This window comes from Onychostoma macrolepis, chromosome 16 (assembly GCF_012432095.1).
Source record: "Onychostoma macrolepis isolate SWU-2019 chromosome 16, ASM1243209v1, whole genome shotgun sequence".
Classification (NCBI taxonomy): domain Eukaryota; kingdom Metazoa; phylum Chordata; class Actinopteri; order Cypriniformes; family Cyprinidae; genus Onychostoma; species Onychostoma macrolepis.
The window spans coordinates 7,534,506-7,550,157 of NC_081170.1; the positions used below are offsets into that span (position 1 = coordinate 7,534,506).

At 36.2% G+C, this 15,652-nt stretch overlaps 1 protein-coding gene across 3 annotated transcripts in view; it reads left to right on the forward strand.

Moving 5' to 3' along the window:
* The window catches only part of mtx1a (metaxin 1a), a 32,729-nt gene extending 17,098 nt beyond the window's left edge, over window positions 1–15,631 (forward strand). For 2 of the 3 annotated variants that reach the window (XR_009266245.1, XR_009266246.1), the window contains 2 exons: window positions 9,435–9,504; window positions 10,332–10,379. Coding sequence is in view for 1 of the 3 variants with exons in the window: in XM_058745780.1 (XP_058601763.1) it covers window positions 3,025–3,105; window positions 9,435–9,504; window positions 10,332–10,411; window positions 11,393–11,485; window positions 11,558–11,740; window positions 13,297–13,373; window positions 13,488–13,645; window positions 13,758–13,978 (963 nt within the window). In the remaining 2 variants the exon portion in view is untranslated. Of the gene's footprint in view, window positions 1–2,951; window positions 3,106–9,434; window positions 9,505–10,331; window positions 10,412–11,392; window positions 11,486–11,557; window positions 11,741–13,296; window positions 13,374–13,487; window positions 13,646–13,757 lie in introns of those variants that run through there. The other variant, XM_058745780.1, reaches the window with a different exon arrangement.
* The last annotated feature ends 21 nt before the right edge of the window (window positions 15,632–15,652 follow it).

Sequence of the window (15,652 nt, forward strand, 5' to 3'; positions counted from 1 at the left end):
AATTGAGACAAAGGTAAAGGTGATAGTTCACCCAAAAAATTAAAATTCTGTCATTAATTACTCACTGTCATGTCGTTCCAAACCCGTAAGATCTTTGTTGATCTTTGGAACACAAATTAAGAAATTTTTGATGAAATCCGACAGCTTTCTGACCCTGCATAGACAGCAACGCAACTGAAACATTCAAGGTGCAGGAACGTAGTAAGGACATTGTTAAAATAGTCCATGTGACATCAGTGGTTCAACCATAATTTTATGAAGCTACGAGAATACTTTTTGTGCACAAAGAAAACAAAATTAACATCTTTTGAAGATGAACGAAGGTCTTACAAATTTGTAATGACATGAGGGTGAGTTAATAATGACAGAATTTTCATCTTTGGGTGAACTATCCCTTAATGAAACTGAGAACACATGAGCAATGTTTGAGCAAATTGTTCCTCTGCAATATTTTTTTATGAAATGGTAAGAAAAGGCTTGGCTAACATTGATCTGATTCATTTCTGTATGCATTAATGTCTGTAGTATTATAAATCTGATTTGCTTTTGAATAGAGAGATGAAATTGTGGGAGAATATGAAGAGTGAATATACATATTCACATGAGGTTTAGTGGTGCACTTCTTGCACCTCAAATACAATATATGTATTATTATTATTATTATTATTAATCATAGTACACTGTAAAAAAAAAAAAAAAGTTGAACCAACTTAAAACTTTAAGGCAACCAGCTTCAGCAGATTTTTGAGTTTTCTCAACTTGTAGTTTTAAGTTTATACAACAAAAATTTGAGAATCTCCCACAAAAATAAGTTGAGCAAACTCAAAAATCTGCTGAAGCTGGTTGCCTTAAAGTTTGCTCAACTTTTTTTCTTTTTTTTTTTACAGTGTAATAATAATAAATTAATGTTTGTTTAATTTCTCTGTTCTGTGAAACAATTTTCTTAAAGATATTCACAAGGGCCCCAGCCTTTTTTTTTGTTGTTGTTGTTGTTAAATAATAGCTAATTATATTTATATTATATTTTTTGACATGGGGTAGGTCATTAAATATTTATGGTCATAACTTCTTTCTATAAATAGCACATCTCACCTTTGCTGAAATTAATCCACGTGATGACATCACCTGTGACATAAGCAGTGGCATTATCCAGCAGGAGTGTGTGTGTGTGTGTGTGTGTGTGTGTGTGTCGTCTGGCTGGCTGGCTGGGGAACTCTGTCCTCAAGATATTTTAACAGCCATAACCACATCTGTCGGCCTTTTTTTTTAAGTATCCCATCAGATAAATAAAATAAGTGTCTTTTATTGTTTTTCCAGTTTGCATTAGAGTTGAAACACTATTTTGGCATGTTTGTGTCAGATGGTTCAACAAAATCATCTGCATTCCTATAAATATTTGAAATCCCTTGATGTTTTTTCCTCCAGGTCAGAGACGCTGTGGTAAGAACTCTTCCTCTCGGATCAGTGATGTTTTATTCACTTGAGGTTTGAGTGTTTGTCTGTGTCTGAAATTTGAGTTGTTAAACGGGTCATTTGGTTTTTCCACAGGGCTTCAGTGAAGTGCTTTATGCCACCCTGATGTTTGCTCTTGGGAGGAAGGACGTCATCTTACCACACACAGTCTGAAATGTTTAGTGACACCCTGGACTGAGTTTATAGCTGCTTTAAATCTTTTACATGGAATAATAATTATTAGTATAATTTTCCAATCCTTTAAATATTATTGCATGTTCCTTTAAATATTAAAACCATGCACTGAGTGTACAATGTGCAAGGTTCCTTTCGTCCTTTAGCCTGTCCTTGGAACAGTTTCAGAGAATTCTGGAATGTCCCAATGATGCCCAAAGCCCTTTTCCAGAGATTTTCTCAATATGTTGAACTTTCCTTGTCTTTACCCTCGATGAAACTTAATTATCTAAACAGGAACACAGTTACATTAAGTGGTTACATATGTGTTTTTCCAGGCCATAGATTGAGTAAAAGTGCTCTAAAGAGAGAAGAGGATTACAGTTCACACAAACGGACGGGATGGGTGCTCGTGTCCTGAGCTGGAATGTACTGGACTCTATCAGTCCCTTGAGTTTCTGGAGATTATGTCATCATGTGTGCATGTAGTTTTGGCTCATGAATTCTTGGCAGCTGTTTGTGATGGAGAGTTGCAACATATGCAGTTGATTGTCCATTTGGCCAAGATACGGCATCTGCTCTCCCCTACTTAAAACACCGATAATATACTGCATAACACAAAGACATGCAGTTCAGTTAAATTACCTTATTGCCATGGTAACCAAACTTCCTGCCAAAACACAATACACTTACTACAAAAGTATAGAAAAGTCAAAACCGATATTAAATGACAGCAATATTCCTACACTGTTAACAGTATATATGTTTACAAAAGTGAATTGCAGTTACCACAAACAATAAACACTCTACTGTTCGAAATTTTATGTTTTGAAAAAAAAAAAATATATATATATATATATATATATATATATATATGCTTAACAAGGCTACATTTATTTGATCAAAAATACAGTAAAAATAATATTATTGCAATTTAAAATATAATTTATATTAAAAATATATTGTTATTTATCCTCTGATGACAAATGATTAAGATGAATTTTCAGCAACCATTAGCTACTCCGGTTTCAAATTACATTTAAAATGAACACATTATAACAAATAAAGCATTGGATTAAACATGAGATTTTAAAGTAAAAAAAAAAAAATGATAGCCTCGTATTTTCTTGTAAAACTTAGCATACTCCAAAGTCTTTGTTTTATTTACAAACTCGTTTTTTTATTATTTGCAGTGTAGTTATAAAATTACCCATGCTATATGAACATCACATCATTTTTACACACCCACAGATTTAAAGTGCGTTAAAACTTATTTTAGACCAATCATATTACACCAACCAAGCATTATCACCTTTGAATGAAACGTAGCCACAGATTGGTTGGGACTCTTATTTGTCGAATCATCAGTTCCGGGTCACAGGTGTTTGAATTCTGAAGATGGCGGCGCCCAGTGAGCTGTTCTGCTGGAAGTCTGGTTTGGGTTTACCGTCAGTAAATACGAACTGTCTCATCGTGCTGGTGAGTTCTCATCACTGGCTCGTGTAGTCTGGATGTTTATACGGGTTGGATTCTGCTTAAGTTTCCGACTTTGTGTTGAAAATCGCCTCGGTACCGATCACTTACTAAAGTACAGTGGCGGTACGATATGGTACAGTGATATCACATAGTCAAACCATAGCTTTTAACGTGGCATATATATGTATAGTAATGATAATAGTATTTATTTATACCAGGATTTTTATTTTATTACATTTGACCAAATTTGTATTCTTTGCGTGATACTAAAATACAATGTACTTGTATAGTTTTGTGTAAGTAGTGGTTTTAGCTGGTGTTTATTATTATTACTATTATTATGTGTAAAATATAATCGTGTGTGTGTGTGTATATATATATATATATATATGTCATTATAAACAACAACAAACAACAGTTGTAACCACTATTCACATAAGATTATATTTGAAGTACCTTGTATACACACACACACACACACACATATATGAGATAATCCATTCTCCAAACCACTTATCTTCTCTAGGGTCACGAGCAGAATAATGTCAATATTTTATATTATACAAAATATTTTATTATTATTACTATTACCGGTATCTTATCTTTTTTCCAGAATAAAATTCTGGAGATTTTTTGGCCCCAGCTACTATTTTTCATTAAATAAGAGAATACTAAATTAGGTTTACTCATTTGTTTTGTTTTTTCCCTTGTCTAATGTGTGTCACAGGACCATGATCTTACGCTGTCTAAATACCAGTCAGGTCATGCTGCCCTCTGAAATGGGAAAATCTCCACTGTTTACTTTTTATGATAAGCTCATGTGTATTAATATCTCAGTTAATTCCACAGCCAAGGTGCTTATCTACAGATATTTTTGCTGCATGAATCATCTTGTGGGATACATTTCCTCCACTTTTCTTATTTTTCCACTTCAGTTTGGTCACACCAGGGCGCCACCTGTCTGTGCTACTGTAAACCACAAACCCACCGCTGTCATCTGGAGTTAACATCAAACTCATCTCCCATCGGCAGCTTTGGAGACTGCATTCAGATCCATTTTATTCCTAATCAAAGGTTGTGTGTGGGCACAGAACCAGGTCACTGTTGCTGAAATCGCATGTTAAAGTGATTAGGTTACATCAGCGCTGTGTGTTTTGGACTCTCTAAAGTGTGTGGTGGGATTTTTCCAGCTCACCAGTGGTCGGGATGATGTCTGTGCGTTACAGTCTGTCTGCACCTACTCTGGGCGCTTTGAAAACCGCAGGCATGTTTTGCTCCTTGTGTCTGATGGTTTAGTAATATAAAGTTCATTCAGAATTTTCCAGATTATCTCATTGCACCAGAAAGGGTATAGTTGCATTAAATTGTAACTGCATGTGAAGGCCTGAGGATGTGTGGAGATTTGCCTGGTTTGAGCTGCCAGTTTGAAGTTAGGCCTGTCATAATCATAACATTTTTGACAGTGATTAATTGTTGATTATAATTAATGATAGTGATTTTTTTTTATTTTATTTTTTTCGTTAATTTTGAGAAGATTAAGATGTTAGTCACATTAACTTACATTTTTATGCCATAATGTGAATTAATGGCATAAAAAATGTATTCAAATTAAAATATTTCAACTGATTTGGAGTTGACGCATAAAATTAAACAACATAATTTAAAAATAATAATTCCGTTGTCATTTCTTGTATTTGTTTAAAATGTCTTTTTACTGTGATATATTTAACATTATTTAATCAAATAATATAATATAATGTGTGGCCCTGGACCACAAAACAAGTCATAAGTCAAATGGGTATATTTGTAGCAATAGCCAACAATACATTGTATGGGTCAAAATTATAGATTTTACTTTTATGCCAAAAATCAATAGGATATTAAATAAAGATCATGCTCCATGGAGATACATTCTAAATTTTCTACTGTAAATATATCAAAACTTAATTTGATTAGAAATATTCTTTGCTAAGGACTTAATTTGGATCACTTTAAAAGCAATTTTCTCAATATTTAGTTTTTTTTGCACCCTCAGATTCCAGATTTTCAAATAGTTGTATCTCGGCCAAATATTGTCCGATCCTAACAAACCATACATTAATGGAACACTTATTTATTCAGCTTTCAGATGTATAAAATGACCCTTATTACTGTTTATTTGGTCACATATATATTTAATAATAATCAAATAATAATAATCATAATACGTCAAATAATCTGACCAGATATTTCTGTAATAATTATGACAGGCCTACTTTTATTTAAGAGATATTTTGTGATGTTATGTGCTTGCTTTATTCTACAAGTTTAAGTGCCCTGCGAAGTGGACATCACCGGATGTTCCGCCATGATTCCAGTTCGAAGCGAGCGTATATGTTCCATACAAAGGGCATTAAAGTGTGCGAGACGTAAATTTTAATTGTATTTATTTACAGAGGTATATTATGTCACACTTCTCTAGTAAATTTCGTCTGTGTGTCGCAGCGCAAATCCGTGAATGAATGTTCCGAAGTGAAGTAAACTTCAATGGAGTAGGGAGCATGTCAATGAGAACAGTTCATGCAGGTAGCTCTCTTTTAAGGAGCTGGTTATCTGATTCAGGTGTGTTAACTAAGCGAGACGTGCAAAATACAAAGAGCGGGGGGCGCGAGGACAGTAATTGGGAACCGCTTGGCAACATCATGTGTCATTCACCGGTGAGAAAAATTTATAGTACAGTTAGTAAAAGTACTACAATATCGCATTCTGGCTCTGTCTGCACAGCGTGCGTGAACGCGCTGATGACGCAACATGTCTGCGCGAACCGGGTGCGCAGAGGTATGCTAATACATACCTTGACAGGCAGGTAGGAAAGTAAATAAAAACGCTCGGACGAACATTTCTTAGTCCTACGCCTTCCACAGAATATATAAATACATTTAGACCACTTAACTTAATGATTACTATCGGGATGTGAAGAGACTTTAAACCAGCATAAGACAATCACCTATTGCACCTTTAATAAAAAAGTGCTCAGATAAGAAAAACTATGAAATGTTACCATTCAGCAAAAACATTTACTCTAGCGTTTATTGATGAATTAACCCCTGGGTGGTTGCTTTGTTTTGGCGCATTAGAACACCGTTCCTTAACGACAGAGCAGTGATTGGACGTGCATCGGTGCGGGGGCGGGGCTTAAAAGCAGAACAGTCCAATCATCGTCTGCGGCACTCTATTTAAGGATCTTATGAGCAGCTCAAACTAATTATTACCATCTGCACTTTCAAGAGAAGCTGTTCTGTCATCCGTGGCCTAATTTCAGTGTGTTTATGTGTACAGCGGGAGTCTGATGAACTGCTTTTACTGTGGGCAAAGTGGATTTCAGCCAGCTGTAGTTTTCCTCTTTGTGTTTGCTTTGGACAGTACCGGTTGTTCACATAGGAATGATTTATTTCCAAATTTGATCCCCTCTACTTTACGAGCCACAATTTAGGATTGTGTAGGAATCAATCTAGTAATAAATCTGAGGTTATGATGTCAGCCTTTGATGGAGTTTACGGCGCTTTTCCAGCTCACCGCTCAACTGCAGCCGGGAAAAAGAGAAAATCTCAGAACTCAATACTCAGCTTTTTCCAGAAATCCGCTTCAATCCAACCCACCCCCTTTTTTTTTTTTTTTTTTTTTACAGTCGCAGTGAGTTTTTGAGTGTTGGTGGTAGCCTAATGTTAAAGAAATCACCCAGAAATGATTCTGCTGCTGTTTTTGCAATGAAACACAAACAATCGAAAGGATCTTTATGCAGCTCTTTTCCATTAAAAGACAGTTCATAGTGACTAGCTCCAAAATTAACATTAAAGAAGTCCATGCTATTCATATCTTCTGAAGCCATACATAATCTCTGAGGGACAGACTGGCATGTTTTGTGGCATAATTACATCCATCCATTTTCTATACCCGCTTATCCTTTGTAGGGTCAAAGAAGATTTCTAGAGTAAAAATAAAGTTATTTCCTGAAGTTATTTGTTATACTATTACCTATTTATTTTATTTGTAATAACTGCTTCATTTGTAGTATTTTATAACATCTGGAGCTTCGCAATCAAGGTCAGTTGTTCAATTACTGCTTGAAGATTCTTCCAAAATTACACGATTGCTGGCTCTGATAGCCTCATGGGCAGCATGCCGACATATAGTGCCATAGTGCTTCAGGGGTCCTGTGTTCGAGTCCTGGCTTGCGTACCTTTTCCGATCCCATCTCTCTCTCTCCCACTCACTCTCTCTCTCTCTCTCTCTCTCTCTCTCTCTCTCCCACTTACACTCTCTCTCTCTCTTTCTCTCTCTCTCCCACTCTCTCTCTCTCTCCCACTCAATTCAATTCAATTCAATTCGATATGTGCTTTATTGGCATGACAATTGTTACAATGTATTGCCAAAGCATAGTGTTTACATTGAATCTAGAACAGATATATATGCAACAAAAACATGCATGTAGATGCATTTAAAAAGTAGAACAAATCAACATTTTAGAATTCCATGAACAATTTAAAATTCAATGTTGTGTGTGTGTGTGTGTTTGTTTGTGGATGCATCACTCATTTGTTGACTCCTTTTTGTGACAGGTATCAATGTATCTTGCTGCTAGTAGGATACAATCTTGTTTTTCCCCTAATAAATATTGAAGTTGTGTTTTTTTTTTTGTTTAACATTTTGAAGTCAGGGTAAAATATTTCAAATTTGGGATAAAATTTCTTTCTAATGTCTTGATAGTTAGGGCAGCTGGTGAGGAAGTGTTGCTCTGTCTCCACTTCCCCATGGGTACAGTGTGGGCAGATGCGGCTCTCTTTGGGCAGCCAGTGCTGGCGATATCTGCCCGTCTCTATAGTCAGAGTATGGTTGCTCTCTCTCTCTCTCTCTCTCCCACTCTCTCTCTCCCACTCAATTCAATTCAATTCAATTCGATATGTGCTTTATTGGCATGACAATTGTTACAATGTATTGCCAAAGCATAGTGTTTACATTGAATCTAGAACAGATATATATGCAACAAAAACATGCATGTAGATGCATTTAAAAAGTAGAACAAATCAACATTTTAGAATTCCATGAACAATTTAAAATTCAATGTTGTGTGTGTGTGTGTGTTTGTTTGTGGATGCATCACTCATTTGTTGACTCCTTTTTGTGACAGGTATCAATGTATCTTGCTGCTAGTAGGATACAATCTTGTTTTTCCCCTAATAAATATTGAAGTTGTGTTTTTTTTTTTGTTTAACATTTTGAAGTCAGGGTAAAATATTTCAAATTTGGGATAAAATTTCTTTCTAATGTCTTGATAGTTAGGGCAGCTGGTGAGGAAGTGTTGCTCTGTCTCCACTTCCCCATGGGTACAGTGTGGGCAGATGCGGCTCTCTTTGGGCAGCCAGTGCTGGCGATATCTGCCCGTCTCTATAGTCAGAGTATGGTTGCTCTCTCTCTCTCTCTCTCTCTCTCTCCCACTCTCTCTCTCCCCAACTTCGCTTCCTGTCTAGCTGCTATCCTATCAAAATAAAGGCATAAAATGCTAAAAATAAATCTTTTAAAAAATTCCATGATTGTTAATTTCCTTTAAGAAATTAACAATTTCCAGTTCCTTTAAGAATAAAGTCTGATTATTCTTGAGTCATTCTTGGCTTCGGTCTAAAGTGTAAAGAAGCGCTCCAGGGAATTTAACCCCAGTGATCCGCAGTATAAGATGCTTTCAATGGAAAGAATCTGCTAAAGGACGTGCTGAAGGTCTGAGCCAGGTGTGAAGCGCTCAATCTGTCAGCTCTCAGCTGTATGTGCAGGAATGTGAAATTACGTCCCTCTAAATTACGAGGCATCCCATCCTAAGCCCCTAACCCTGTCCAAAAGCTGAATGGAGCTGTTTGTTGAAGTTAGCTAACAGTTGTTGTTTATTCAGGTTGTATGTTGCAACTGCATTTTATGTTATCGTCATCTGTGTTGTTTGAGGTTGTGTTGATGCTTGTTGTAATTTAGTGGGGCTTTCTAAGGAAAGCAACATAGTTCATGCTTAGTTTGGTTTGTAAATTTGTACATAAGTGATACCTCGCGTGATCGCTTAAAATTGCTTTTCTAGCTCTTAAGTTTTCTAATGTTGGCTGAATGTTGTAAATAAAATCCTGTAAACTTGGAGGAGGGAGTTGTATCTAGAGACCAGAATGCCACATATTGACATGAGGCTAGCAACACACTAATAACCAGATTCTGTCTAAACCTGAAAGTTTAAATCTAGTTAACCAGAAAGTGAAATTAGCGTACATAATAATAATAATAATAATAATAATAATAATGTCTTTTATATAATTTTCCAGGCATACGCTCGCTTTGCTGGAGCTCCACTCAAAATTCACAAGATTTCTAACCCCTGGAGAAGCCCCACAGGTAACCAGGCAAAATTTTAACAATCTGTTTCTTGGCAAACACTCCACATTCATTAAGACGAACATTTAGCGTGTGCTTTAACTGAAACACGCAGGCAGGCCTCTTCCTCTTTCCTGCCGAGCTGCTGATAACTTGCATCTGTATGTTTTCTCTTTCCACATTCTTGTCTGTCTCCGTTATTATTTTCCTTGGCTCCTGAATTCTTCCAAATTTCAATATTATTCCATATTGAAGACCAATGTTCCTTCAGCGGTTTTATATTGGGTAGACCCTTTGACTTTTGCAAGAACAGCTTGTGCACTATATTCTCTTCATCATTCTTTACAAAGAAATTAAATAAAAATAAAGACCATCTAAAGTATAACAGCTAAGTAGCCTGTTTATCACACTATAGCAGACCTCCTCTTTGGATGTGTATGATTGATACATTTGTACAGCTACAAAAACCTTAATAAATAAACAAGTTACATGGTTCTTTCATTTATTTATTTGTATTTTTGGAAAAATGAATACTTATTCAGCAATTATGAATTAAATTGATCAAAAGTTACAGTAAAGACTTACTATAAAAATTCCATTTCAAATAAATGCTGTTCTTTTGCACTATATATTTATCAAAGAATCTTGAGACAAAAAAAAAAAACACATTAATCAGCACAACTGTTCATTATGTAATATTATGTTTTCTAGAGATTTGCATTTCTATTTTTGATGTCCAGAGTGATAAACGAATGTTTAAATGGACTGCGTCATTGATCATCTTTATAGGCCTATAAGAATTTTTATTTTTTTTAATGTTTTTACTGATGCTGATGTCTTCACTGAAGGTTCACTTCCAGCTCTCAGGACCAAAGATGAAGGCAGCTGCTCCCAACCCAGTCAGATCATCATTCAGTTGAGGAAACAGGTGATTATCTCTTACCTCGTTGCTGTCATGGTCACGTTTTGCTTTTCATCAAGCATTACACAGCCTGTATATTTCACTCTTTATTTCGGGTTCATTCATTTGAGAACCGCAGCCTTTCCAGTGAAGCCTGCTGCCATTATAAAGGCTCCCCTAATTTTCTCATTAATCATGTTTGATTGCACAATGAAGCTACCCATTAAATTTGAATGGAATGAGACACAATAAACATGTGTTTTCAGGAAAGGTTTTAATTAGGTGCATAATTAAAACCCTTCCTAGAAACACGTTTATAGTTTCTCATTCTACCAGTAGTGGTGCTGTTCTACCCAGAGCTGCTTACAGAGTCAGGAGCATACACGGATCAGATCAATGCTTGCAGATTTATTCACAAAACACTACACACTTTTTTGGATGCTAAAATACTTTCTCTTATAGAGTTTTGAACTTCCAGTTTCTTAGACCCAAAGTCGATAGGGTTTTGATTAAGTGCCTGAAATAATGTGTGATTAACACAAGCTCAAGATATTTTCACTTTTATGTAAAGCTGTATTGTGATGTTTTTAAGCTTTTGCATGTCTTGGAAAAAGGCTGTTGCTGACAAGTGTCTAAATGGGAATACAGAGGCTGTCAGAAACAGGAAAGCTTTCAAACTGTTCCAACTCAGACTTTCCAACTTGTAGATTTAAGTAAAGATTAAAAGATGTGTCAAGCGATCGTGGTGTAGTTTGTTTATAACCAGCCTCTTGCATTCAGGCTTCAAAATTCTTAAAACTTGTTTTTGTTAGTGAAGATTATCTTGATGAACCAAATTTGTAATAATCTCAAACTTTTGCTGGTCACAGAGCATTTTCTGCAATAATAAAAAAGCTGTTTTTATTGGTCAAGGACCACCCAAGAGGCTATCTGGCAGACATGTAAAGCAGCCAGAACCAGTTTGATTTGTTCAGTGTCGTATAGTAATACTGGAAATTTGTGTTTCAGAAATACAATGCAGACTATGATCTCTCGGCCAAAGAGGGCGCAGACACTCTGGCCTTCATCTCGCTGCTGGAGGAGCGACTGTTACCTGCACTGGTGAGATTCAAACACTGGACTTTGAAGAGGAAATTTTAGTGGGTACATGCTCAAACGCTCATCTCCCTGCAGATCTACGCTTTATGGATCGATCCTAAAAACTATGTGGAGGTGACGCGCCGCTGGCACGGAGAGAACATGTCCTTCCCGCTCAACTTCTTCCTGCCGGGCTGCATGCAGAACAGGCAGCTTGAGCGACTCCGCCTGATCCGGGGAAACAGTTCGCTGGAGGCGGGAGAAGAGGCAGAGAAGGAGGTTGGTGGGATTCTGGATATTGTGCTTGATAGTGTTTGTTTTTACTGTGCGATATGCATCAGATGGTGGGTGGGCTGTGTCTGTTGTGACACTAACACCTCCCTGAGTTACCAGGGCGGCTGTTAGACTCCAGCCAGAGGCAACAGTGTTCTGGTCCCTGAAGAGGACACTGATAAACCAGCAGATGTGTGGAATCTGGGCTCAAACAGAGCAGAAGTTCCGTCCTGGCAGAGAATTCTATTTTAGATAGTTGCTAGTCTGATGCTGGGAAACACTTCTGCTTGTTTATGACTCTGTGAGTCACAATGTGCATGCTTGGGAACTGTTCACTACGGCTGAGCAATATATTAAATGTTACTTTGCAATGATGCTTTTAATGCAATATTAAAGGAATAGTCTACGAAAAATTAACTTTCTGTCATCGTTTACTCCCTCTTGTGTCTTTCCAAACCTGTATGACTTTCCTTTTTCTACAGAACATGAAAGAGCATATTTTGAAGAATGTTGGTAACCAAACACTTTTGGACTTAATTTTTTTGTCCATACACTGAAAGTCAATGGGAAGCAAACTGTTTGGTTACCAGCATTCTTCAAAATATCTTCTTTTGTGTTCTGCAGAAGAAAGAACGTCATACAGGTTTGGGAAGGCATGAGGGGGAGAAAATGATGACATTTTCATTTTGGGTGGACTACCTCTTTGCTAGCACATTCACACCAAGAAAGAAAACTATATTAGCTTCCACACCAATGCACGATGGTGTTCTGATTATTATAAGTGCACTTGTTATATTGTCTGCTCAAGCTCTTTGAAGTTGGGTTCTCATTGGCTCTTCAAAGGTGGATTCTGGTTTTATTATTCATCAGCTGTAAAAAAAAATAAATAAATAAATAAAAATAAAAAATCGTTCTGAAAGTGATTTCAGTAACGTTCCTTTGTGTCATTTAAAGTTATAACTGTGGTGTGATATTTCTTATTTTTATTTTTTTTAATGTTTTAGAAGAAATTAATTTTGGTAGAAATACTATTTGTATAATATACTATATACTATTTAAATACTATACTAGAATACTATTTTTAAAATGCATTGTTATATTGATCCATGTGAATAGAAATTATTTAATATATTTCTTGTTCATGGTAATTTGGTGAGAAACATTTTAACTAATGTTTTTCTTGCATTTAATGTTTAACACTTTGTTTTAAGGTGTCCTTGTTACAGTGAAATAATACATTTAAGGACTGAGTAATATTAATTAACTACATGTCCTTACTATATGGTTAGGGTTAGGATTAGGTTTTGGCTTAGGGTTACTTGCATGTAATTATGCATAATTTATTGTTATTATAATAGTAAGTATATGTAACGTGTAACGAGGACACCTTAAAATAAAGTGTTACCAAAAAATGTTTTGCAAAGCAAATACACGATTATTGAGATGTATAAGGGTAAATACTGAGATATAAAACATAATGACTGGTAGAAGAAGAGAAAACAAACATAAGAATCTATCATCTAGTTGTTATTCTCTGTGACTCTCTCCATCTTTCCCTCCAGCTTTACCACGATGCTCTGGAGTGCCTCAATCTTCTCTCTCAGCGTCTGGGATCGAACAGATTTTTCTTTGGCGATTCGTAAGTGTTTTACACATCAAGGTTGACCTTTAAGCTTTACTCTCTGTTGATTATGGGTTAGGTTTAATATACATTTGATGTCTTTGTGTGTGTGTGTGTGTGTGTGTGTTAAAGGCCCTCTTCTCTAGATGCATATGTCTTTGGTCATCTAGCTCCGCTTATTAAGATCCGGCTGCCTAACTGCCGTCTGCAGCAGAACTTGAAGAATCTGGACAACTTGAACACATTTTGCTGTAACATCCTGAGCTTGTACTTCCCCAGCGAGTGTATAGGTGGGAGACCAACAACCACAGTAAAGTGCTTTGGAAAGAACAAAACGTCCATTGTTCTATCTGTAGAATAAGAGTCATTGAGTCCTCATGTTTGTGCCTGTTCTGTTTGCAGAGGGCGTCAATCGTCCGATGTCCAGCACACAGCAGGGGAGCGACTCTGACAACGAGCCATACAAGAGACGCAAGCAGCTGCTGTCAGTGCTGGTTGCTGTGGCAGCGATGCTGAGCTACGCGCTCTTCACCGGCATAGTAGCTATTGAGCATGTGCAGGAGGAGGAGCCTGTAGGCCCCGCCTCACTCAGAGGCCCCTCCCATGAGGAAGAGGAAGAGTGAATGAGGATGATTGAAAGTAGGACTTTTTAGTTGCACTAGGATGGTTGTGCCTACATGGTGGAGGAAAACACAGGAACAACAGATTGTTGGGGATTCATGTATTATTTATTCCTTGAGCTTTAATTGCATGATAATCTTTGGTTTTATATATTATTTTTTCCATAAAGCTGCACTCGTTGCTTTAGTCTCTTGACTGGGTATATTCACCTGTGTTGTCTTTTTTACCGAAAAAAATAAAAAGCAGAACTGTTTATAGCTACGAATGTTAAGCTAAGTTTAGCTGAGAAGCACTTAAAACTTGTCTTCACCAAGCTCAACTTTCATTGTGTGGACCAAAACATATATTACAGTTTTAAATCGCTTTATGATAATAAGAATTAGATTTACATCTCTCGCTATTGCATCTACATGGTATTGCCTTATTTGAAGCTCTGTGTTTTTATTTTAACACATTTTATTTGCTTACCTGCGTTTTTCTGCTCTGCTGTGAGTACTGGTCTGCTATTATATACTTCAGAGAGATTAATACTCATCTTAATGTGATGATCCTATTGAGTGAAATGGGAAATTACCAATATTTAATGACGTTAGAGTCTTAAAGACATAAATCACCAAAAACATGTAATTTATTCTACTTCATGTCTCATTCCAAACCTGTACGACTTGGTTTCTCATGTCAAATAACAAAAGACATATTATGTAAAATGGTGACATTGATTTCCTCTCAATTAAAGTGCAGATTTGTGCTCCAGAAGGAGAAAAGGTAGTTCAAACCACTTGTGATCTATTTTCTAAATATTCTGCAGCCATACTTTAGTTAATTTATATAATCATTCACTAAAAATATCCCTCTTGGCTATTGGAATTTATTTGCGCTATATATTCTTATTCAATTCAAATTTGGATCAGCATGTCTGACCACATGTGGGAACCGATAGCGTTTGGCATCACTAATTTGTGCACTGCACATTTGAATATTGTGCCAGAATGATTATAATGGCACGTTTTATAGAAAACACTGACTTAAACACGATTAAAAATATCATCTTTTGTGACCATCCTTAGTTAAAAAATAATTACAATTTTTGAATAAGAGGACCCTTTAAACACTTTCAACTTACTGCAAAGGATAAAGAGAAACTTTTTTACATTATCGAGGATTAGAAATTACACTTGCATATTTTTTAGGAGAATGTAACAGATTATTAAAGCCAAAAGTTACTGTCCAAAGAAATCTTGCTGACAGACCACAAAACTGGCTGTTCTTGTAACTTTCCATGAGGTCCATGGAAGTTAAACTACAGGGGAGTGAATTATTATTTTTTTTTAATCTAGTTAAACAGTTTGAAAGAGAAACAATGGATTAATGAAGATTGCTGATTTGGGTATTGCTACTTATTGTTTGTTGTCATTTTGTCCTCCCTCTATAAGCATCTTTGTTTTAGACCATAAAGCTCCAAAACTAGTTCACTGGTGTGTTGATATGTGTTTATTCATTCATACGCAAGATTCTGCAGAGATGGAAAGGAAACTACAGATTGAACAGTCAGTTAATCTCATTTCACAAGGTGTTACGGGCTGTAAATGTATATTGCTTATGGATTTCTATTTTCATAATTTAATGGGCAAATAAATGGTCCTGAATAATCCTTATTCTGCAGTGGGTTTCTTTAT